Consider the following 25,459-nt stretch of genomic DNA (forward strand, 5'->3'; position numbering starts at 1 on the left):
TTTTCTCTTTATCATCAAGTATGTTTATTAAAGAAAAGGAAATATTTGGCCCTACTACAAAAGAAAGGTCAATTAAAAGTGATTTACTGAAGCTGTCAGTGAGGAAATGTTTCATACTTTGTATCGTGAAAGTAAATCAAGGTAAAATTGATGGTAGGCCAGTAAGTGATCAAAGTTCTACTGAATTACACTGGCAGTTCATTCAGCAAAACATATTGAATTCTTTTCAAATGCTACTGAAGTTTGTTCTACTATTGTTTCCCTCCTTCCCTCCATTTTTACTTCTGTCTTTTGTGAACACAATTGTTCTATGTATTATCTGTAAGTCACAAATATTTTAAAGCAATCTCATTACACCCCAGAAGGAAAAATATAGTGGATAAAATTTGCAGAAGCATGTAAATAACTCTAGAAGTCAGTAGTTTAGACTTATATAAAACACTGTGTTTAAAATGAATACACAGTACAACTAGAATGAAATAGGCTGCAGCATGTATCAGTTTCAGGGTAAACATAATGAAGATGTTCTAGCTCAAATACAGTTGTAACAAACATCGTAAGGGCTTTTATAAGAGTCTACACGTGAGATTCAATAATGTATCGTAACACAATTACTTTTAAAAATAATTTTAACGAGAACAAAGACCTAAAAAAATGATACGTGTGATACCAAAGGGGCACTTAAGAACTATATCTTTATTCTGAATAATTTGAGACTGATCACCATTATTTTAGCACCATGAATAACTTTACACATTCATTTCTTAGGCTTATAACAAAGCAGAATTTTAAAGAATGGAGTTAAGGCTAGCAAAATGTATACCCTTTAAATATCAAAAACAACATACAAAATATGATGTCTATAAAGATACTTTAAATGTGTCAGTGTCATCAATATTAGCACACATTTTAGTATAAAATATTATCAGTCTAATCTTAGCATACACAGTTCTGAAATACTAAAAATGTTGTCACAATATAAGACTAAAAATATGCCGAAGTTTACATTAATGAAAACCTCACTGGCTGTCTGGAATTTTAATGGTGCTATGTTTGTCAATAATGAACTATATGAATGGAAATTACTACTTTTTCTCAATTATTAATCTCTAAACACTTTCTCCCACATTCCAGTGCTACAGCTCCTATAGTAAATGTGCAATGTGAGTATGCCCTGGTGAAAACATACTGTATTTAATATACATACACGCACACACACAACCTTGTAGTATCAGAGGGTCAGTTCCAATAGAAGAGTTAAGATACCTAAAAGTCTGTTTTTGAAACACTTAATTTTCAGACTGCAGCTCTCTGGAGTGAGATCCACACCCCAGGTGTGGCGGCAGCTCCAGTCTCTGCTCAGAGAGGTGGCTGAGCCCCTCCACGTGGGCTCCCCCAGAGTGAGCAGCGAAGCCGGGAGCGGCCCAGTGCCTGCACGGCAAGAACACGGCTGCTCAGACTGATCTCCAAGGACAATCCTAACGATGGCATCCTGAGATACTTCACTCAGGGCTGCAAGGAAGCATCTCCCGTCCCTTTGGCATGTGCTCCCTGATGCAAGTAACTGAGCACGGTGTTTTGGCTTTCAGGGGGTAGTATCCACTTTTTATGTGATAAGCTTGAGATCCGAATATTCATCTAGTACGTGTGAAGATGAGGTTCAGTCTCTTCTGTCTGAGATGATTCGACTTCAGTCTCCCACCTCATGAAAAAGTGCCTTACCAGGCTATGGCTATTCAAATGGTTTAATGCAGGGAGGAAGTTCAAGAAAGCAAGGCTGAAAAAGTATCGTCTATATTCAATATGGTATGCATCTGCTTTTAAAATCCAGTGTCTCTAAAGGGAACTTAGGAATGTGTATTCCCAGGCATTACGTATGAAGAGTCAAAGGAGAAAGATGCCATTATTTCCTCATCTGATACTGAATATACACTTAAAAGATGACCATGATGAAAATGATGTATTGAATTACAGCACAAAGAGTAGGACTGTAAATTTCATCACAGTGGCATTTTAAACAGGTTCATCATGCATCATGGCATCATACAAATGGGTTTCCTCACCTAAAATTAAGTTCTGTGACAAAAATTTACATTTAATCAGCCAAAATAAAATTCAAATTGTTTCATTTTTCATGCTTTTCTGTTTCATTTTTCAGAATAAAGACCGCCTAAGGGAAAATTCTATGTCATACCATCATTTTCACATAAATGGACTAAATATTGATTATCATATTGGCTTTTTTGTTTTTGAAAAGAGAGAGCTAATCTCATTTATAAAACTTCAGGGCATACAAAATCCAGTATATTTCTCAGTAATTTTCTCAATAGTTAATTAGCCTCACTACTAACAATTTGAACTTCACTTCCATTTTAAATTAATCTAATTTAACTTTAGGGCACAATCTGGTTACAATTATGACCAATAAAGAGCTTTTCCTATTGGAATCTGACAATGACAACACTAACAGAATCATCTCTTAAAAATAACTTGTCTTCTAGCTGTTCTGAAATTTTATTTTCTTTTGCAGTCTTTCCAATTTTACTGTTGTAAAACAAGCACTGACATCTGAAATAAGTTCATTATTCCAACATCATCACACAAACATGACTTCTTTACTCCTAATTCTGCATCCCTCTCCTCTGGCATCCCAATCTCAAYAGCTGTTTTTGACATCATGACTCAGCTGTCCCCTTCGTACAGTTTTTCTCTTGTAATGCTGTCTTTTATCTCGTAAGCATTCACTTACATTTTTAGCTACTCCAATATAAGAATTTGCATTTTTCTGTACATTTTTAAAGGGTTCAGCAAGAACTAATCCTTACTACCTTTACATTATTTGTATCATTTGTAAAATTTAACAGTAATTATTTCATATTCTATCCCAGACCATTTATATAGATATTACAGAGAACCAGGTCAGAAAGATGCCACAGTTAGGTCAAGACATCCAATAACAACAATTTCAAATTGCATTACTGCTAAAATGCAGCTTAATTTTTGGTTAAAAATTCATAAAGCTAAAACACATGAAAAATATGCGATAAATACTGACTTTTCAAAACAAAGCAATATGAAATAAAAGGCTTTCATCACACACATCAGCATCTTTTGCATTGCCCAGACAGAAGATAATACTGAGTAACACATTCTACAGAAATACGCCAAACAAGAACAGTGTGGGCTGTTAACATCACTCCAGTAACGAAGGCAGCGTTTTGTATTCATTTTAATTAACAGTACTACTACTATCTTAAGGAAATTTTCAGAAATACTTATGACATTCAGAAGAACAAGTCCTAGAGAAACGTAAAGGGACCTCTGTTCTTAATGTGTTTTTTTCCATTCCCGAAACACTCTTACACACCTCATTATCATTTTAATTATTCTAAGCTTCACTCACATGGGGCAGTGACTGAAATTCTGCAATATAAACAAGGTATGAGCKCTGGTCTTTAATAACTGGGATGTCTGCATGATTATGTTGAAAGCATTTTTGAAAATTAATGTAAGTAAACTTTCTAAGTAAAAGCATTGCTAACAATGTTTCATAGTACAGATGTACATGGGCTTTCTGAGAGATTTAATACAATTCTGGAAGAAGGAAAAATTACAAAAATAAGAAAGATGTTACCGATTCTAATTTTAAAACAATACACCTCTGTAACTTATGTAAAGAACAGGTATTGTTGCTAATTGAGAAAATGCACTAAAATGCAGGTTTAGTCTTAAAATAATTTTTAGTTTTCCCTTTGCTAAAAGGCACATGTAAACAGGAAAAAAAAAGTTGGTGTTGAATGGATCTGAAATAAAGCATGTTTAAGTATTCCATTGTACTGCTGGTTCAATATCCACAAATAAACAATGCACTTGGGGAAATGTTTTATGACAAACTGAAAAGCACACAGTGTCCTCCTTATCTCAGGTGAAGTATTATGTTTTCAAACGTTTTTCAGAGAAAGAGGTGTCTCAAAAACCTGTGCTTGACAAACATAACATAATACCTAGGAATACATGATAACGGAAATAATTTAGTATGTTAAGCAAGTAATACAGAGTATGCAAAGACATTTCTTTATATTTCAGTAAAACATGGCACGGTATCCTACATGCAATTAAACATAGATGTAAAGACCCATAATAAAGTTGCATGTTCACTTAGTGCAAAMATCTTTTCAATTGTTGAATGTCATCTGAATAGCTCAAGTGTATATCTACACATGTTAAAACAATCTTATTGCACTTAAAATGTATTCTTTAAAGCTGTCTTTTGTGTAAGAATTAACACCAGAAAGAACCTAAAGATACAATAGAAGAATTTTAAATGTAGTCTGATTCACAGTACCACTCTGGAGTACTGCTGTCAGTTCGATTTCAAAACTATCAGTTAATTTGAAGTTTAGCTGAAAAAAATATATATATACGTTAATAGGACTGCCTTGGCAGCAAAAACATTACAACAATCTATCGCTCAGCTGCTTTACTTCTGAATGCATTTGCTTTCTGAGCTTAGTTTGTGCATATTCAAAACCTGTGCCCATCACAAATTTCACCCTTAATGTTCTTTGTTCGTAATACTGTGAAAAAGATAAATCAATGCAAGAAGAGGTCAATGTTTAAGCAAACTGAGCATACTGGAGTATTAAGAGAAAATAAAACAGATGCTTTGTTTAATAATTTAGCTTTCTAACACAAAAATTATTTCAGTAAGAGTTAAAGGGAATCAGAAAGATCTATATTCACATTCATGATTTTGAAAGATTTTAAAACAGCACAAGAAACTTTAAAAAATAAATCATTCACAAGAGCTACTAAATGTTCGTCTATAAACACCCAAGGGCGTTGTCTGCATTGGATGGACCATAAAATTATTAAAGAGTCCTCGGTCAGTGAATCAGAAACAGCTTTCACATTTCCAGAAATATGTTCTGATGAATTAGAAAAATATTCTCTTCACACGCAGAATCAGTATGCATGTACACACTAATGCTAAAAAACTTCAAATACCTTAAAAATGTGGCTTGAAATCAAACTCAAGGACTTGTCAAAGAAAAAAAGTGTTCAATGGTATAAAAGATTCTTGTAATTTGAGCAATAGTTCAAAACTTCTTTAAGTATCATATTTTCAGCCAAAACCTAGAAATCTGATCTAGCTTTTGTAGGAGAAGGGTAGGCTAGTTGAGGAAAAAAAGCATCAAAAACCAGATTCCATTTCTTTGGCTGGTTTTTCTGCAGTGTCTGACACGAAAGTGCTTTCATTTTCCAGCATTTTCTCAGTAGTTTCTCCATCAACAGTTTTTGCTTTTTCTTTTAACTTCTGCCGTTCGTGGACCCATGGGATAAAACACAATATAGCGCCGCCAATAAGGGGAGGAACTCCAGCTAGGTAGAATGCTACGTCATAGGTACCTAGGCGGTCACGCAGTAAACCTAGAAAGACAAAAAGTGATCAGTGATATACAATGGGACCTTGAGAATCTATTTTAAAAAAGTGCTCATTTTTTGGACTCAGAAAATTGAGGGCTGGCAAGGATTGCTATAATCACTAATCCGACTACTTGAAGGCCAAATATAAGCATATCTTTTTAGAAAGGCATTCCAGAGTTGATTTAAAGGCATGAAGCATTGAAAGAATTATGTTACCACTCAACTAATTCATTACCATCCATTGTTAAAAACACATATTGTATTTCTTAATTGAATGTTGTTTCTTTCAACTTCTCTAGCCTCTGAATCTTGAAATCACTGACAAATTCTCATTTTTAGTAACAGCTGCCTTTGATCAAGGTGCCTCTTATTCCAGATCTACTGCATATATTGCATCTCCTGGTAGCTTCTTACTAGAAAGCAGGTTTCCCAACCTCCTCCAAACAGCCAAATGCTACTTAAATGTCGATAGCTGAGGCAGTATATCCAGGAACCACCAAGCTAAAACTATTCTAGCTTTAAAATTTGCTCTTTGTAACACTGCATAGTTCAGTTACATCTTACTAAGTATATTTCAGTAGCACTCAAAAGACTTCAGGACAAATTATGGTCAAAAAAGATCTTAGCTTCACCTACCGAGAAACTTCAACTTTCGTTTTTTAAAAACTTGTATTTTGTCCATCAGTTTCCAATTAAGGAATAATAATAAAAAAAGCCAGTGCTTTTGTTTAGAAGAAGCAATTAATGTGACTGGAGCTTTTGTCCTCACAACTGTTTTTACATGAACTAGTTTTGGAATCCAGTTAATTTCAAATTCTAACTTAAGAGTCCTGTAACATAACCAACATTTAGGCTATACACTCAACAGTATGGAAAATTCAGATTCTCATTCTAAGCTGGAAGCCTATATTTCTTTTGAGAGGAAGGGATTACCTCTGCATTATTTAATTAAAAAAAAAAGACCAAAGCAAACTTTAACCAGTAACAGTTTATCAATAACCTAGAAGCAGCAGGTAAAATCGTCATATATGCTGGAACAAGGAAAAAGAAGACATCCAATTTAAATGGACTGCAGATGATATAGGAACAGAAAAAATGGCAATAACAAAAAAACTCCATACAACTCTAAAAACATATTTACAGCTACAGACTTGACCTACATTTACCTGCAATGGGTGGACCAACTGTCATAGGTATTGACATGAGTCCTAGCAGAAATCCTATGGCCTGGGAGACGTCCTGAGCACCAACAAGCTCAAAGGCAATAGGAGCCATAATGCAAATGAAGCACCCATCAAACAGGCCCATGAAGAGACAGACAGCAATGAGACCTCCAAAGACRCGGCACAGTGGAATCATCATAGACATCAGGCCAATGAAGAAGAATGAGGTCACCTAAACGTTATTAATGAAGTATATAAAAACACACTGCATCAAAACAGTAAAGATAAAAGAGTAGGTGAGTTTTCTTACATTTGTAAGGAATTAAATTGCCTGTCCCTATTTCCTTTAAAATAAATATTAGCACCTTCCGTGGATTACCAGCATCAGAAGTTACAAACCAAGATAAAACAAACCCTTAGGACTGTCATAGCATAAAGTCAAAGAAACTCAACTACTAATTTCATTTTTTTTTTCAAATGTCTTTTTCATTATCTATCCCGCAATACAGAAAATGAAGTCATTTTCTGTGCACTGACGTTTTTCTTAAGTTACTGTTTAGCCTTTTTACAAATAAAAGCTGCAAAAAATTTATAGTCTTATCAGCACTGTATTTAAGATTATTCTTTGTTTGAGGTAAGTTAAAGGAATAAAACTCCATCTTTCAGCAAAATGAAGCAGAAATTAATTAAAAGAAAATCAAAAAGAAAAACAATAAAGTTTTGTTTGTGCACCATCCGTAGGTCCACATAGCACACCATCTAACCACACAAACATGTTTTTCAAACAAGGTATCTGCATTATGCATTCATCACCTGTAGATCATTAAAACAAAAACAAAGTCACTTAAAAATTACACATCAAGTTTTTGAAGGATAAGTGACATAAAATATGTGAGTTCACTAGGAAAAATCTGCAAGCAGACACCCGCACAAGACTTAGTTTTCAGGACAGCATAAAAATATTCTTTTAGGTAMCATATGTTATTCAGCAGACTAAAGAAAACTGTTGTGAAACCTCTGCCGTATGATATACAGAAATAGAGACAATTAAGGAACTTGATTGGATTGCTTACATAAATGTAAGGATAGAGGTGAAGGAATTTAGTTCTTCTGGGAATTATTTTACATAAAATATAGAAAGCTATTTAAGATGAGTTTATATCTAAGAAATAATGTGATTATTTGCAGGCAAACTATAGAAAAGACATTGTTGACAACATTTTTTTTTGCCATATTATGACAAAAGGAGCACTAAAAACAGAATCACTAAACTGCTCAGATCAAAAAGACAGAAAACATCATTCTATTCCTAAATATGATTTACAAAGCAGAATTCAACAAAAGAGCTCCTTAAGAAGGGATTCAGAAAAGGAAGGATAACAGTTAAATTTGCAGAACAGACTTGTTCATTAACCAATGCAAGTTGTTCAACCATTAAGATTCAAGTTCTAAGTGGATTTGCATTTGTCAAATTTAATTCTGAAGTCATTTTTGCAAGGACATAGGATACAAACTACACTGCACATAGTGCTGTGGAAGACTGCTTGAAGTCAGAAATACTGACTATACAAATACTCATATTACTCTTAATTATTCAAAGCAAGATTTACAGACAGATATATTTCTCAAAACCAAAAAGTTATGAAAATAATGACATAAATTCTCTCTAGGTCCCCTACAGATTCTGCCCTTGTTATGTCTATGACCATCATGTCTGCAGCACCACTATCGCTCAGCTTAAGAGATGCAAATGAAAAGAATGATAGTATGAACTGTTCAGTAAACCTGAACAGCACTCATAAGATGAGGTGAAGAGTCATTTTCACTCCTAAAAACGCTGATTTGAAACAGAAGAGCTAAAGGTGTAGATGCAGCACATGGCTTAACTATAGGGAATATAATTTTTTCCTGCCTATAATTAGCTGAAACCAACAATACTCAAAAACAAAAGTGTTAGAATGCCCTAAAAAGGAAAGTCATTGGTTTTTAGTTTTAGCCATCTGAAGAAAAAAAAAACTMTCCAAGTTTTGCTGCAAGTTAGACGTATCAAGATAGAAAGAATTAAAAATATTTGTGCCTTGTAAATCACATGCAACATTTCAGTGTTGCCTTTTCACTATCTGTCCTAATAATATGGAAATTTCTTAAAAATGTAACAATAGGTAGTGAATCAATCCAAACAAATGAGATAAACATAGCCTCCCTAGTAAAAGATACTGGGCCCATGTAACTATGGCAACAAATGCTGCATGTTCAGAAAGGCTGTTCTTTTTCAGTTTTTGTCTTCAATRGTGTTGTACACCTAATAGCCATTAGATGTCTCCCTTGTTATTTCTTTTTAAAACGAACAATAGTGGTAAATAACATGTAAGCTATTACAACTAAATCTTTGCTAAAAATCAGCACTAAAACTACCACCTTCTCAAAAAATAATGCTTGTAAGTCCAGAAGAATAAATGTGTAGCCTCCTCCATCCAAAAACTTCAGCATTTCTGGAAGCTGGAAGAACGGTAATTTATCTCCTCCATGTGACTCCTTCTATTACTCTCGTCATTGAAGATGCCAAGTAACCCACTTCATTCAGCAAAATCTCAAGTAAGTATCACTAATATTCTGATGGCTGTATTAGCATGTGACACACGCCACCTAGTTATCACCTAACAAAGATCAAGAAAAAAAGATACAAAATCCTTAGTAGAGGCACATGAAGAAATATTTCTGTAAAAAACATGAAATCATGGGATCAAGGTCGAGGGAGGTGATGCTGCCCCTCTACTCAGCCCTGCGGAGGCCTCATCTCGAGTCCTGYGTCCAGTTCTGGGCTCCCCAGGACAAGAGAGACATGGAGCTACTGGAGAGAGTCCARCGYAGGGCTAMRAAGATGATCAGAGGGSTGGAGCAYCTGCCCTGTGAGGAWCGGCTGCGAGAGCTGGGCCTCTTCAGCCTGGGGAAGAGAAGACTGAGGGGGGATCTGATCAATGTGTACAAGTACCTGAAGGGAGGGTGTCAAGGGGATGGGGACAAACTCTTTTCAGTTGTCCTGTGTGACAGGACAAGAGGCAAAGGGCAGAAATTGAACCACGGGAAGTTCCACCTGACCGTGAGGGGGAATTTTTTTCTGCCTATAATTAGCTGAAACCAACAATACTCAGAAACAAAAGTGTTAGAATGCCCTAAAAAGGAAAGTCACGGTCAGTTCCACCTGACTGTAAGGGAGAGTGAYGGAGCACTGGCACAGGTTGCCCAGAGAGGTTGTGGAGTCTCCTTCTCTGGAGATCTCCAAGGCCTGCCTGGATGCAGCCCTGTCTACCATGCTCTTGGTGACCTTGTTTGAGCAGGGAGGTTGGACTAGATGATCTCCAGAGGTCCCTTCCAACCTTTCCCATTCTGTGATTCTGTGGATAAATGACAAAGCAGAATCCCCAAAGGTTTTGTTACTCCCATGCTAAACAATAATGTTTCTTTCATTACCAACTGAGAACAGCCAGCAGGCAGTACCTACGCTTTAACAGCATTTAAAAAGAGAAGTCAGCAATAGAGATTCATTAACTTTATACTAAAGGCCCCTTCTACCAAAAGCCATACGTTCAGTTTCTAAAGATTGAAATTTCTCAGATTTGAATATCCAGTTAATTCTGTTTAGTTACAGCACCTGCAACCAAATTTTTCAGAATATCCTTTGTATATTCCTTCACAGTTGTGCGAAGACATACCTGTAAATAGACCTTTTTTGCACCAGGAATATAATCTGCAACCCTGCCAAAGATCAATCGGCCAATTCCCGAAGTAATGCCCAGACACAGCAGAAGAACCTCTTCTGGCACGCTGTCACCAAATTTGTCTTTTACATGCTTCATCTATTTAAAAAGAGGAACAAGAAAATAAATTGGCTTTAGAATGAAAAACAGGAGAAACCTTAGAAAATCTGATATTAAACAGAAGTAATCCATGAATCTCTGAGATTTAAAATATAGCTACAAATAATAAACTTGCTTATTCTTCTTTTACAGATGTTAGAATAATTTTTGCACTGGTATATCAGTGTCAAATGTGATATCARCAACAACAATCTGCAAATATGTTAGTTTATTCACAACTACTATGGAACTTAGCTCAAGAAAACAACATGGCTATATATAATACAGAAATGTTCCCCTAGGCACATATATTTTACTAGCAATAAATGTAACCTAGAGATTATCTTTTGTGGATTCTACACTAGAAGAATTGGTTGCTTCACCTCAGGTATATCTGAGGTCTGAAGGCACTGAATAATTAATGATCATCACTGCAATACTGTTCTGTGCATGAAGACAAGGATATATACTACCAAACTTGTAACAGTTCAGGGCAGAAGCAAGAAGCAGAGGGGCAGAGAGCTGGAGGTCAGAATAAAACTCTAGTCTCCTAAAAAGGGGCAAGACTAAGGACTCTGGAAACTACAGGCCAGTCAGCATCACCTCCATCCCTGGAAAGGGGATAGAAAGGCTCATCCTAGACACCCTCTCCATGCATCTGAAGGATAAGAAGGTGAATCAAAAGTCAGTGTGGATTCACAAAGGGGAAATCAGGCTTAACCAATCTCAGAGCCTTCTCTGATGGAATGACTGGCTGGAGAAACAACGGGAGACAGCAGATGTTACCTTCCTTGACTTCAGCAAGGCTTTTAACACGTTGTCTCCCATAACATCCTCCTAGGCAAGCTCAGGAAGAGCTGGCTAGATGAGTGGACAGTGAGGGAAACTGAGAACTGGCTGAAAAGCAGACCTCAGAGGGTTGCCATCAGTGCCACAGAGTCTAGTTGGAGACCTGTAGCTAGCAGTGTCTCCTAGGGGATCAGGACTGGGCCCAGTTTTGTTCAACTTCTTCAGAAGTGACCTGGATGAAGGGACAGAGTGCCTGGAGCAACCTAGGAGGAGTGGCTGATCCACCAGAGGGCTGTGCTGCCATTCAGGGAGACCTGGACAGGCTGGAGAGATGGGCGGAGAGGAACCTCCTGAGGTTCAACAAGGGCAAGTGCAGAGTCCTGCACCTAAGAAGGAATAATCCCATGCACCAGTACAGGCTGGGGGCTGACCTGCTGGAAAGCAGCTCTGCAGAGAAGGACCTGGCAGCCCTGGCGGACAACAGGTTGACCATGAGCCAGCAATGTGTCCCTGTGGCAGAGAAGGCCCATGGCATCCTGGGCTGCACTGCCAGCAGGTCAAGGGAGGTGATTCTCCCCCTTTACACAGCCCTGCTGAGGCCACACTTGGAGCACTGAGTCTACTGCCGGGCTCCCCACTACCAGAGACATGGAGCTACCGCAGTGAGTCCAGCAGAGGGCTGCTAAGATGATGAAGGGACTGTAACATCTCTTGTATAAGGAGAGGCTGAGAGAGCTGGGACTGTTCAGCACGGAAAAGAGAAGGCTGAGGGTGGATCTTATCAATGTGCATAAATATCTGAAGGCAAGGTGTGAAGAGGATGGGGCCAGGCTCYCTTCAGTGGTGCCCAGCAACAGGATGAGAGGCAACAGGCACATACTGAAACACAGGCAGTTCCATCTGAATATAAGGAAAAAATGTCTTTACTAAAAGAATGACAGAGCACTGGAACAGGTTGCCCAGAGAGGTGGTGGAGTCTCCTTCCTTGGAGATATTCAAAAGCTGCATGGACACAATCCTGGGCAACATGCTCCAGGTGACCCTGCTTGAGCAGGGAGTTTGGACTACATAACCTTTAAAGGTGCCTTCYGACCTCAGTCACATGCGATTCTGTGAGACACTGCATGGAAAAGGGGCACTGCAGACTCACTCATCCTGTTGTCACCCTGCCAGAAAGTGTGAGCGAAGAGGAGCAGGAACTCCCTGTAGTGCCCACACCAGGATAAGAAATTCCAGGAGACAGTGCAGCAAGAGCAACAACAAACAAGGTTGACTGGAAGGCTGATTTAACAGCCTCTTTGAAAAAGAAAAAATAATAAAAGGGGGAAAGAAAGCCCACCAGGACTGGCTTGATGTATTTGGAGTGTGWGTGAGTGTGTTCTTTCTGGTTCCAGAGCCTTGTCAGCACAAGATTTTCAATTGTTTTCTTATCAACCACAAAGAATAGAAATTACCTGTACGTAAGATTCTCATACAATCACTTTTTGAAACACTGGGGACAATACCAAATAAGCCAAAGTGAACATGAAGAGATACAGAAGTTATCTGCATAGTCCTGCAATCTGTATCTTCTAGTTGTAGAAGTACAGACCAACTGGACTGAAAATAACTTCTGTACAAGAAGCTGTAAAGAAGCACACTGAAAAAAACAGATTTTAGAGAAAGATGCGGAAAAAAAAATTGAGAAACAAAGTGACCACAGACTGACAGACCTGAATAGCAAAGGCTGCACACTGATTTTTGTTACCAATTTTGGTTATGGGACATTGTTTTAAACTAAAAAACCTTTATTTCCTTTATCTACACAACTCAAAACTCCAGTTTTAATAAATATGAATATAGTGAATATAGAATGAAACAGTATTATTTTTTGGTCAGAGTACTAACACATGAGCAGAGCTACTTCTTCAAAATTAACAGCATTAGCATTTGATGAGTGTGGTGATTTTCTTAGATAGAAAAATCTTTTTTTTTTTCTTTTTAAGTTTACATACCATGAGAAGTCTGACAAATGTAACTGATTTTGTCAGAAAGGAAGAAAAAATAAGGGTTTCTTTTGTGTTTTAAGAACATATTCTAATTTGAAGGACAGATGCTTGCTCTTTGCAGTTTTGAGTTTATTAAGACATGTTCAGGAAAAGAATATGATTAAATTTCTCTCCTGCAAAGATATTTAAACCTAAACATCAATTGTTTCATTCATTCCCTTTCTGCCAAAGAGGAGAAGAAGAAAAGCTGATTGTTTTCCCAGGTCCATCTCTGTATGTCTGTCAACATCTGCTGTCCCAGCTGGCAAAGTAAGTATAGGCATCTTCTGCCACTCTTTTCACTCGTTCCATTTTCACATTTCTACCATCTCTAGGCTGGTTTAATCAGCAGATCTGATTCATCCAATCCCCAAAAGCTTTTCAAAAGGGAAGATACAGCTCTACATCTAGGTAACTATTAATGCTGTACTTACAACCAAGTAACTTGATTTCTCAAAGTAAATTCAGAGGGTGAAATGCTGTCCTCTCTCAGATCAATGGGGTAAATACTGGATTCAATCCACTCCTTAAGTATGAAAATAACTGTTATTCATCTTAAGCATCAAATATCTAAATTACTATTTATTTTTCAGCCTTCACTCATCTTAAGCGTACCATAGCCTGCAGGAGAAATTTTTCCAACATGAAGGCAATGCAGCAGGTTGCCCAGAGAATTTGGAGGTTTTCAAGACCTGACTCAACCAAGCCCTGAGCAACCCAGTCTGATCTTATGCCTGATCCTGCTTGAGCAGGGCTTGGACTAGAGATCTCCTGAGCTCCTTTCCAACCTCAATTATCTTCTGATCTTATACTATGGTATTCAATCTCAGTGATACAGTCATTAGTAACCTCTGAGTAATAATAAGAGTATTATGAACTGAATACTTGAAAATACATCAGTTCAGAATTTACAGTTACAAGTGCTAACTCATTACAGAATTAAAGAAATTTCTTTTAACTACAGATTGTAACTTCTTTATTTATAATTAAGTAGTTTAAATGAAATGCCTCTAGAATTTGGATTTCCCTAGATTTTTAACTCTTAACAGAACTGCTCAAAAATCCCATGATGGGTAATGACTTGTGAACTTCCTCAGCCAATGCCTCATACATCAACATTCTTTTTATATTAGAGAATTATACAGGCTATAAATATACAACTCCGTATATGACTCATTGGTCTTCTTAGTCTGCAATTTTGAATCCAGACACCAAAAATAACCCTAGACTTGTATTATGCACAAAATTTAGCCATTAAACTAGATATGACAATAGTAACATAATCTATGGATTTAACTGTCTATTGCTACCATGACTTTCACAAAACCATTTCAGTGTTATCACAAGACAAAATAGCCTTGTAAGTCTATCACTCACAGATTAGAATATATGGTTTCTTTTCAAGCTAAAGGTGCAAGAAAGGGCAAAGGCAAAGATAAAGTAAGTGCATGTCCAAATAAAGATTAGCAACAGACAGGACACAACTGRATGGATACATGCACAAAAATACACTGGAACCCACCTACAAAAAGACAGTTAAATCTTCAAAATTTCAGAAACTAAAAGCTTGGGTTATTTCACACATCTCCTGAGAAAAGAACAGCCTTCCTGATGAGGTACATATCCTTCTACTCTGTTAGTGCCATGGTTTTATCAGACAGTAGTCTTGCTCCAATGAACAAGTCATCTACATGCTCGAACGAACTGATTCTTTCAAAGTCCTGGAGAAAAATCCTAACTCTTGTCTTGATAATGATATAGCAAGAACTTTGAAGAGAATTATCCTGAAAGGTTGAAAGTTTCAGAAGGTCATGAAAAGTAGAGCACAAAGTAACCCTGGGTAAGTCACTGTTTACTCTGTAACAAAAGGACTCAACAAGAAAAACAGGAAGAAAAAAGAACAGAGGAAAAACTTTGTTGCTGGAGAACCATACAGATATTTGGCACAAGGGAGAAYATTTAACATAAATTTAATGGAAATACATTTATAATCCAGTCCCCACTGGAGAAACTTTCACTGATAATCCCAGAACYAGCAATGAAGCAGTAATTTCTGAAATGATCCGGACTCCTGAACATCAGCTGCAATCTGATCTTCATGAGATCTTCATATGAAATTACATTACCTACGCTAATGTAGATCAATTTCAAGGGGAATCTGCTATGATTTTAATATAAATAAAATAGCACTTTTTTAAAATAAAGGCTCTCTATATGACAAATATCCATATATACATAATTTAGATAATTTTTGTTTATCTACCTGCCACAAAATAACAGTGATGCTTCCTCTTTCTGTCTCTGGTCAGTCTTAATCTATATAACTTTTCTTACACTCATCACAGTAAGAGCTGTACCTTGGCTGATATATTTTACTTAAGAGTTAACAAGAATGAAATGCAGGAAGATTTGCCAGAGCCAGTGGGGCAGTGAACAAGGACAGAATGAAAGATGATGATTGTTGTATGAAAATCAGAAAATTTTTCTATTATTCCATCAACAAAAGCAGATAAAGAAGAAAAATTCCTATATCATTAAGTTTCAAAACAAACATAATCTGAAATTCTTCACTAACACCAAACATAACAGTTACTAGTTTAACTGTTAAGCTCCTTTAACATAAATAAAAAAGGGGTAAGCATTCAGGCTAGATTCGGGAAAATTCAGGTTAACAGCTAGGTAGACTTCTCCCCCCSTGCCCCAAATAGCCAGTCCTGAACAAACTTTCACTAAATTAAAAGAAACCTCAGAGCTGTTAATATTATCTTTAAGAACTTGTGGAGAACAAGTATGATCTCACAGATCAAAATAGGCAACAGATAGCACAAAACCTAAAAAGGGGAGAAAAACAGACAATAGGCAAACTAATAAGCAGTTTTTCTACATATTAGAGTCAGCAATGATAATCATTTTTAAAAGAATTAAACCAGTTCTTAAGTGTTGAGAAGACATCTGCCTACTGAGAGGCCTGAAAGATATTAAGGGAATGGTGCAAGAAACCATGTCAGAGATTGAAAGGAGACAGCAACAAGCAGCACAGCCACACTGCAGCATGAGGCAGTCCATGACTTCTGCTCCTTCCCTTGTCTACTCTACTCCTGTATCTCTCAGGGTCCTTCCTCCACTAATAGCTCCTGGGGATGCCAACAGAAACTGGATCCCACTGGAGCCAAAAGAGACGGTGGAACAAAACAGGCACATGGATACTGGTGGATTGACCTGGCTTGAGCAGAATGAAGACATACGGGAAAGGGCACACATCTATCAGGGAAAGCTCACAATGACCACAAACAAGGTTGAGGACTAAAGCCAGGGGTGCGTAAGAGCTGAAATATCATATACATGAGAGAGTTGCATCTCTTTAAATAACTTACCTATTAACAATTTTTTCTATTTGATTATCATTTTTTATAACAGCCCACATATTATAATATTAGTTCTATCAGTTCCTTGTGATCCTAAAGTAGTGTTTCCTGTTTTCTTATTCTCGAAAACTGAACTAGACACTGTGTCCAAAATTAACAGYTATTGGTGAGTCCTAGAGAGTTACAGACATGTCACATTAACTTGAATTTCCAGAATGACAATTGAATCAAAGCTATTCATAAACATCTAAAAAAATTACATCATAAGCTTAGGATCAATAGATTTGTCAAAAAAAGAATCACACAGAACAAACACAACTTTTCCTTATTACGTGGTGGGTAACAAATATTGGCAATAGGGAAAAGGATAGATGTAACTTATCTTGACTTTAACTGGCCTTTTGAAATCTCTCAAACATAACAATTCCCATGAGCTGGTTTAAACCATGATCTAGATGAAACATCTGCAAAGATGGATTCTCAACTGTTTGGAAAAGCCTTTTTCTTTTTTTTTTTTTTTTTTAAAAAAAAGAAAGAGTAGCTATTAGTGATTCACTGTAAAAATTGAAGAATATGCCAAACTGCCCCCAATCTAGAACTATATAACATTTTCATTAACAATTTGGACAGTGAAATAGAGAATACATTTACTAAATTTGCAAATGACATCAAACGATGGGTATTGCAAGCATTTTGAGGAAAAAGAGTAGAATTCAACATGATCTTGGTATATCAGTCAAGTAGTGCAACACAAACAAARTTCATTTTCATAAAAATATTGTATGAATTAAGTAATTTTCCAAAAAACATTACAAGAGATAAAAATCAGATGCATAAATAAAAGATGGGAAAATGACCAGACAACAGTTCTTTGTAGAGGGTTTATAGTAAGTTTAGCAGATCAAACTTCAACATGTTCCAACAATGCCACCATATTGCAAAACCAAAAAAACATACTGGAACACATCAGTTCTGAGACACATGATCTGATATTCCCATCCACTCAGTACCAGTAAGGCCTCAGCTGGATTATTATGTCTAATTTTGGACAATGCAGACCAGCTGCACAATATGGATCAGCTGCACAGAATCCAGRAAAAAAACGGCAGTTAGCAGAATTTTGATAAGCATAATTTAATTTATACTGAGGTAATCAAAAAATGCATTGCAAATTATTCCTGCAATGCCAGTGACGGCTAGAACAAGTAATGAGCTTAAGCTGCAACAAACGGAATTTTAAGTTGGACATTAGGAAGTGCTTTCTAAATTTCAGGACAACTACAGACTAGTAGTGACTATCTAAAAAGACTGTGGAGGTTTTTAATACTAAAATGAACTAAAATGAATGAGGTACTAGGATACCTACAGTCTGCTTTTCTATCACTCTGTGAACTGATTTGATTGATGTCTACAGTACAGTCACAAACCTAACTGACTTATAACTTGAGAGTGGAAGGTTTCAGGTTTTAGGTCTAGCTTGGTAAAACTCCACTGAAATTTGATTAAATAAAAGCTTATATGATTGAAGGAAGCAATTTCCTTACATCACCTCTTACTTAGTTTAGAAGGAAAAAGAGAAGTGTAAAATAAATGATTCTTTTCAACTCATTGAATCAATTACTAATATGATAAAATCTGTTCTTTAACATGTGTAACTTGTCTATACCACATGTAATTAAAACAAATGTATGTTATGCTATGATTAAGATACTAGGAAGCATCAAAGCAATGGATCAAAATATCCTGTACAAATATGCAAAGTAACAAGAAAATATTCCATCACTAATGATTAACATTGTATGCCCCAGACTTAAAAAAAAAAAAAAAAAAGAAAGAAAAGTTGTTTTAAATACAATTTAACATGGATTCTAAAGCAGCTAATAGCAGCACAGCTACTGAAAGACAACAGAGCAAATTCATCCTTTTTATAATGCTGAATTAAAGACTTATATGATTTTTTTCCAGCATACTTAATAAGCAAAGCTGTAACATGAGTCTTCTGCTACACATCCAGTTTAATCTTTCTTTGAGTAAAAGAAAAATATATCTATTGTACTATTCTGTATCCTGATGATAATGCCTTGGCCTTGACTTCTAAACAAATGTAAAGTCAAACTTACTAACCTCTCTAAAATAATAATACAAATATATATATATGTATACACACTGACAAAAAGGAATATAACAGCATATGATATTTGTCCAGAAATAAATACAAATATATCTTAATAAGAGTGCTTTTTTAAACAAAGAACTGTTATTATAGTGCTGTAATTCTTCAGTTAAATCTTTTTTCCTTTATTATTTTTGCCTAAATTAGAACATTGCTGAAAGTATTACAGAAAACATATACTTAGCTTCTGACAATGCAATACAAGTGTCATAAGCTAAGTCTAATTTATATATCTGGCTGAGTAACATCATCTGCCCCTGGAAAGTATTTTCCTGTGTCTAGTCGTTTCTTGTGACAAGCCAAGAGGGAAGTCACAGCAACCTGGGGCAGGTCAGTCACCTCAGTGAACAGAACRGTGTGAGGAAAATTTCACAGAACCCTTGGATCAGCATGTGCTGGGGAACACTTCAGACACCGGTTCATTTGAATTTTAAGTTTACTCATAAAAATAAAGTGATCTCTTAAGACACAATAATTCATTTTCTCTTTTGCTGTGTTTTTTTTCTAAGAAATAAAACTTGTCATGAGTGTATTATACATGAATTTTACTGGGAGCTAAGTTTTTTTTTTTTTTTTTTTTTTTTGGCATTAGGTTCCATTTCTAGCACAGAGGCAGCTTTTTAGAAGAACATACTTTCCTCAGTCAAGTAAAATAAAGTCATTTATCTAGCAGAACTGTGACAATACCAAGACATCTGTTTGCACAGATATGCTTCAGAAATATATATTCCAGCAGACATTGCTCTGCTAGCAAGTTTTTTAGTGTTGATTTCTACCTATTTATTCAATATTGAATATATCAGTTAGAATGAATCAATGCTGACTTCCTTCATATCCTCAAAAACATCTTTCTCCTTACGCTTTAAAGGATTTTTCAGTTCAGTAGCTTTCGTACTCACAAAAAAAGATTGCTAGTATTTCCACACTTCAAGTATACTTCTTTCCCATACAGCAAAGCTTTGTAATATAGACAAAGCAGCAACTAGTATGCATTTTAAAAAGGTTATACTGTAAAGGGGAAACAAAATTTCTGTATTTTTACATCACACATCTTTTGTAGTCCTCTGTACATAATAAATACAATAAAATTTTGTCTGAACTCTCAAATTAAACTGAAATTTCTCTGCTATCCGCTTCAAAAACAAGCTACATTAGGGCCTTTAAGTTCAAAATTCTGCTCAAGTGAAAAAAAGAAACTGAGTGGAAAGATGACTTCTCCTGCCAAAACACATGGCCAGCCAGAAGAATCTATTTTACAGGAAATGCATTGTCATTTTAGACTATTTCTATTAAATCAACATGAATCTACCAGTTTTGTTTACATAACATCACATACCACTGCTTCTTGGAGTGCCATCTTTTCACTCCGAGTGTCTACAAAGCCTGGAGACAAAGGCATTTGCCTTGCACATTTCTGTAGGCTTCAAAGCTCAGTTTAATTTCACAGGCTTCTCACAGATCAACTTAATGCAAATTTAATCTTCATTAATTACAGATTAGAATGAAGAACAATCTACAAAGCATCATCATAGGTGACCATTTTTATCAAAAATAAAAATCTATGCATCAATCAAAATSTTCACAATATAGAGCACATAGAAAAATACTTTTGGCACAATATTATGTGGTATTTTTGTCAATGATCTTAAAGAAAGCAAAAGCAAAATTAAGAAGTTTGAAAAGATCACAAATTTTAATTTTGGCAATATCAAGGTCAGTTCTAGAGTGATCTTGATCATACTGTAAGATAAACTTACCTGATAACGTATTTTAATGTGAGTAAACACAAAGCTATATTGCCTAGGCACAAGAATACATGTCACATTCACAGGAGTGTGCATTGTATTTTTAAAAACAAATAATAAAAGCATGTTTTGGGGTACAGTAGACAGCAAACTGAATGTAACTTTCAGTTCACTCTGTGAGAGAACAAATGGGACTTGCTGTGCATTAACCAAGTAAATGAAGTAGCAAAAAGGGAAGCGCTAATACTGCTACTGTACAACATCAGCAAGACTTTTATTGTGTTAGTTGTGGTATTCACACTTTACAGAAGAACGCATTCTCTTAAGATGCCTACATTAGGCAGCCTCTCATCCTAACTGATGAAAAAAAAACAACAAGAAAAACAAAAACAAACAAACAAAAACACTTATTTGAGGTGTGATTTAGAAGCCTGACCAACATGCTCCAAAGTGCTCTCTGGAGGAGCTTCTCATTCTTCAGACCAAAGGAGTTAATCAGGAAGGTGCTTGAAGTCACGTAATGGAAGTATCCCTCAAACTGAAAAACATTCTAAAGGACAGCTAAGAGAGACTTCAAGGTCTCCGAAATCTGCCTTATTGAAAAAGCAAACATCTCATTATCTTTATTTCATGAGAGAGCTCATGTTCTATAACTTCTCAGATAGGAAGATGACAAAGACAGACTGAAAGCTGGACAAAAATCAGAATAAAAATAAGTGGGTTTTTTGTATCAGTGAAAGCAATTAGCCTAGGAACAACTAATGAAGAGTTAAATTAAAAGCTTTTGTAAAAACGTCAGTTTCCATTTTGCATAATGATGCTGTACTTCAAGACATTTTTTCAAAATGACAGTAGAATTGGCAGTAAGATCAGTGGATAAGATTGTATGATTCATTTGTGTCAGAAAAGAAAGCAAGTATAATAGTAGTCCCTTTTAACCTAAAATCTATGAATATACTTAAGACCTTATTTTTTTTTTTTTTTATCTATCCTGACGAACAACACAATATGCAACTACTTGATGCAGGGAGCTGACTAGTGAATAAAATAGCGATTTATTCATTTACTTGTATAACTTTTCAGTCAAAAAATATTGCAATACTACTGTCAAATCTTCTGAGACAGGTTGACTTCCTTACTCCACAACAGAACTTGTGCTACCTTTATCAAGTCTTAGGACTATAAGCCACAGGGTTTAGGTGAGTAAATTCAAAATACAGATTTCTCAAGACTTTATTCAGCTGCCAAATAATTCTGAGGGCATCTATAACGCTTGAACTTTTAGAAATCTACTTGTGGGCATGCTCATATTCACCTCAGCTTTGACAGGACTCAGTGAAGCATCTGTCTCATTCCACTGTGGATACACAGCAAAACCTTCTCTCAAGAGTCTCAATCTTAGAAGGCATTCCCCAATACATTGCCATATGTCTACCAGACCAGGATCTAGATAAAATGAAGATATTTATGTTTCCCTTTTTGTCCGGAGGGATCCCAAACCACATCTTCCTTTCCTAGGAAAATTACACTCAGTAGTAGTAATGATTTAAGTATTAGCTCAATAAGCAGGAAGGAATCTGAGTAATAAACTATGGCTTGATGACTAAAACCAACCAAGTGGAAAGGGAAGAACTAGGTTCTAGGATTTCCTCAAAGAAAAATGCTCTTGGAGTAGAAATTGAACACACAAAATCTGATCTGAATTTGAGCAAAGGAGAGTTCTTCACTTAATTCTGTATGAGGAAAAAATAAATTGTGATTTCCAGTTTCTGAAGACTTGTGAAACTTGAAGATTTTAGTTCAATTCAAGCACTCAAGGGCTGAATTCCACCATTAAAAACATACTACCATTAAAACAGCATTTTCTTAAAAAAAGAGAGAGAGAGAGAGAGAGAGAGAAAACTCACTTTACAATTTTATTCCCTGATTTTGACCTGTATACTTTTCTTCCTAGTAGAATACTTTTTTATTACCCAAAAGTATATTAACAAGTGTGCTGTTAGAGACAGATAGAAAGGAAATCATACTATAACTCAAATCTTTTTCAATCAGCTAATATTGCATGAACCTGAGGAAGACTGCTATGATCTCACCCTTCAACAGCTGTTTATTGCATACACCTGAGTATACCTACCACTTAAAATAGTATTTTTTCCAGTTAACTTTTATTTACTTTTACTTCTATAAAATAATTTTATTTCTTCCTTTCAGTTTCTATTCTTTCTGTATATGATTTTTATTCTTGTCCAGTACTTCTTTGGAAAATATACCTTAAATATACTTTCATAACAATTACAAATATAAAGTTTCTGGGTTTTTTTGCCCCACCCCATTTCCAAAAATGGATAATCTAGTTGAGAATAAATACTGCCAGATCAACATTGAGGAATACTGGGGAAGAAATGAGTGCACAAGGTAATTACAGAAGTGGATAAAGGGGGAAAATTTCACTAACCTGGGCAGTCAAACTGCAGCAGATGTTGAGATCTGAAGGGAGATAAATGCAAAGATTAGAAAAGCAAGTAAAGCATGGGGAGCCACTGAAGATCTGGAGTCTAAGAAATACCTGCTTAATAATTATATTGGACCTTTATAAAACCAGTGCTTTGTTAGTTTTTTGTGTTGGGGACAGAAATATGGTCGATAAAGTGGATGAGAAAGACAACAGTGCTAAAACTGACAGCCATACCTGTAGTCTTAACTTTTTCAGATTATCTACCATATGGAGAAATATCTGTCTGACACAATTATCTGCTGTTACTGAACATCATTTAAAAGTTCTATCCTATCTTTATAAAACAGACTAATGGAAACTTCTGGGAAATAAAAAGATGCAGCAGACTTCAGGAAAATGAATGACGGAGGAAAAGCGAAGAAACGAACAGCTTTCTTGAACAGAAGCCAAAGAAAGCAAGTAAACCTGGTGATGGAGGTGGTGGGGGGTTGAGTTTTAGAGTTAAAAAAAAATCTAGACATACCAATTAACTAGACATCAAACATTATTGTAAACCATATTTTTAAAGTAGCAAATTTATGAAATAATAGAAGTAGTTCACAAAAGAGAGACAGTACTTACCTTACAAAAACTGAATTTCTTCAATATGTCCTATTTGTATGTACTTCCCACTGTGGATATGCATGTAGTTTGTATGTTTAGGTTTAGAGATTTTTGGTTACTAGAGTCCATACAGTACACACCATACTGTTCCTCATGCTTTGCACTCAGGCATAAAGGACAATATTTATATGCATGTTTCTGCTTGTCTTCACTATGGAATCTAGGAGTATAGGATTTAAAGGAAGGGAATGAAATGCAGGATTAGGCATGTGCGTGCCAAATACACAGCCTGAAGAGCTGTAGTTATTGCAGGGTACCTAACTTCTTTCTACTTTGATTCCTTGAGTATACGCACATTGCACTGTGGAGAACACAAAGGAATTGCCACCATCTATGCAGAGAYGAGCACTCTTCTGAAAACAACTGAAATGCTTTTTTCTCAAATGAAGAGTCTCCTTAGAGATTTCAAACCTGACAACAGTTAGGGAACATAGCATTTGCAGGTTGGCCTCGAGGAATTCCAAAAATATGTGAGCAGTGTTATGGATGATACCTCAGGTCTAGTGGGCAGAACATTTAACTACTGCAGCAGGATTCATCCTATAGCATGTCCAGGTACCTACGTCAGATCAAATCTACTTGGAGAACCTTGGGTGGATCAGTATTCCCTTCATTTTCCAGTATGGCTAGAAATGACCCAAAAGCTTTTGATTGGAAGAACGGGAGAGGGAGCTTATAATCAGAGAGTAGCCATTTTTCTGAATGTGGAGAATGGAGAGACTATATAATCCCGAAAAAATAAAGCCTTTCAGAAACTGAATAAACTGCAGTGAATATAATCTTCAAAGTACATGACAAGAGTTTTGAATATGTTCCTAGGGAAATTGCAAGTACAGAAAATCTCTTATAAGAGCTTGGTTTCTCATTCCTCTCCAATTGCATTGATGGCACAGGAAGACCACAGGAAGACATTTTTCATTGACAAGCATTCTAGGGGACACAGGCTCAAACAGGTCTGGGGACTAGACTGACACCGCACAGCAGAATCAGATCTCTTATTAGCAAAAATATGGCACATCAGTTCTCCACAGTGAGAAAGAGGTGGCTAAGTTGTCAAAATGGTTGATAAAGAGCAGAGCTTAAGGACAAAATCATGCTGCTTCGGTTTACCATATTGGGCTGTCTTAAACTGAACCAGCATGATTTTGTCCTTAAGCTCTGCTCTTTATCAACCATTTACCAATATGGTAAAACAACTGTTTTGCAGGAAGGCAAGGATCTTACACTACAGAGGCAAATAAATAAATAGATACATAAATAAATAAACCCAAGTCTCCTTGGCAACAGAAACCTGCATCATCTATTATCCACATGAGCAAGCCTCCTGTTCACTATGTTGTCTCTAAAATGAAAAAGATGACARCTTTCCTTTGCTGAAGCACAGGAACAAAATGGATGTTCCAACAGAAGATAGGAAATACGGAGTGGTAGACAGTGCTATCTTTTTGTTCGAGGACAGACTATCTGGGTGTACCAACTGGGCCTCGCAACTTCAAGATCTACAAACAGACTACACCACACAGAGAAGATAAAGTCTGAGTTGTCCAACTTGTGACGCATTCTGGAAAATGAGAACACTTATTTAGATGCATAGAAAAAGTTCTCATGACTAACAAGGTATTTAAMAGAGATTCCAACTATCTCCATGTCTCTCTCAGGAATAAAAGACCTGGTTATCAACAGAATTGTACAGAGTTAAAACTCCACTTACACAGTCTTCTCAGATTGAGATTAATCATCTTTATTTACGTATTTTAAACTTTGCCTATGACAGTAAAAAACATTTATATATACT

General features: G+C 36.1%; 1 protein-coding gene across 1 annotated transcript in view; it reads right to left on the minus strand.

Annotated features, from left to right (window-relative positions):
- The window catches only part of SLC16A10 (solute carrier family 16 member 10), an 82,623-nt gene continuing 57,164 nt past the window's right edge, over nucleotides 1–25,459 (minus strand). Inside the window, exons 4-6 of the mRNA XM_085306645.1 lie at nucleotides 10,304–10,447; nucleotides 6,594–6,822; nucleotides 1–5,430 (exon numbers count right to left, since the gene is read on the minus strand). Of these exons, the coding sequence (XP_085162771.1) occupies nucleotides 5,195–5,430; nucleotides 6,594–6,822; nucleotides 10,304–10,447 (609 nt within the window). The 3' untranslated portion in view covers nucleotides 1–5,194. The remainder of the gene's footprint in view (nucleotides 5,431–6,593; nucleotides 6,823–10,303; nucleotides 10,448–25,459) is intronic.

The sequence above is a fragment of the Rhea americana genome, unplaced genomic scaffold (genome assembly GCF_003343005.1).
Source record: "Rhea americana isolate MKP2758 unplaced genomic scaffold, rheAme1 scaffold_243, whole genome shotgun sequence".
Taxonomy (NCBI): domain Eukaryota; kingdom Metazoa; phylum Chordata; class Aves; order Rheiformes; family Rheidae; genus Rhea; species Rhea americana.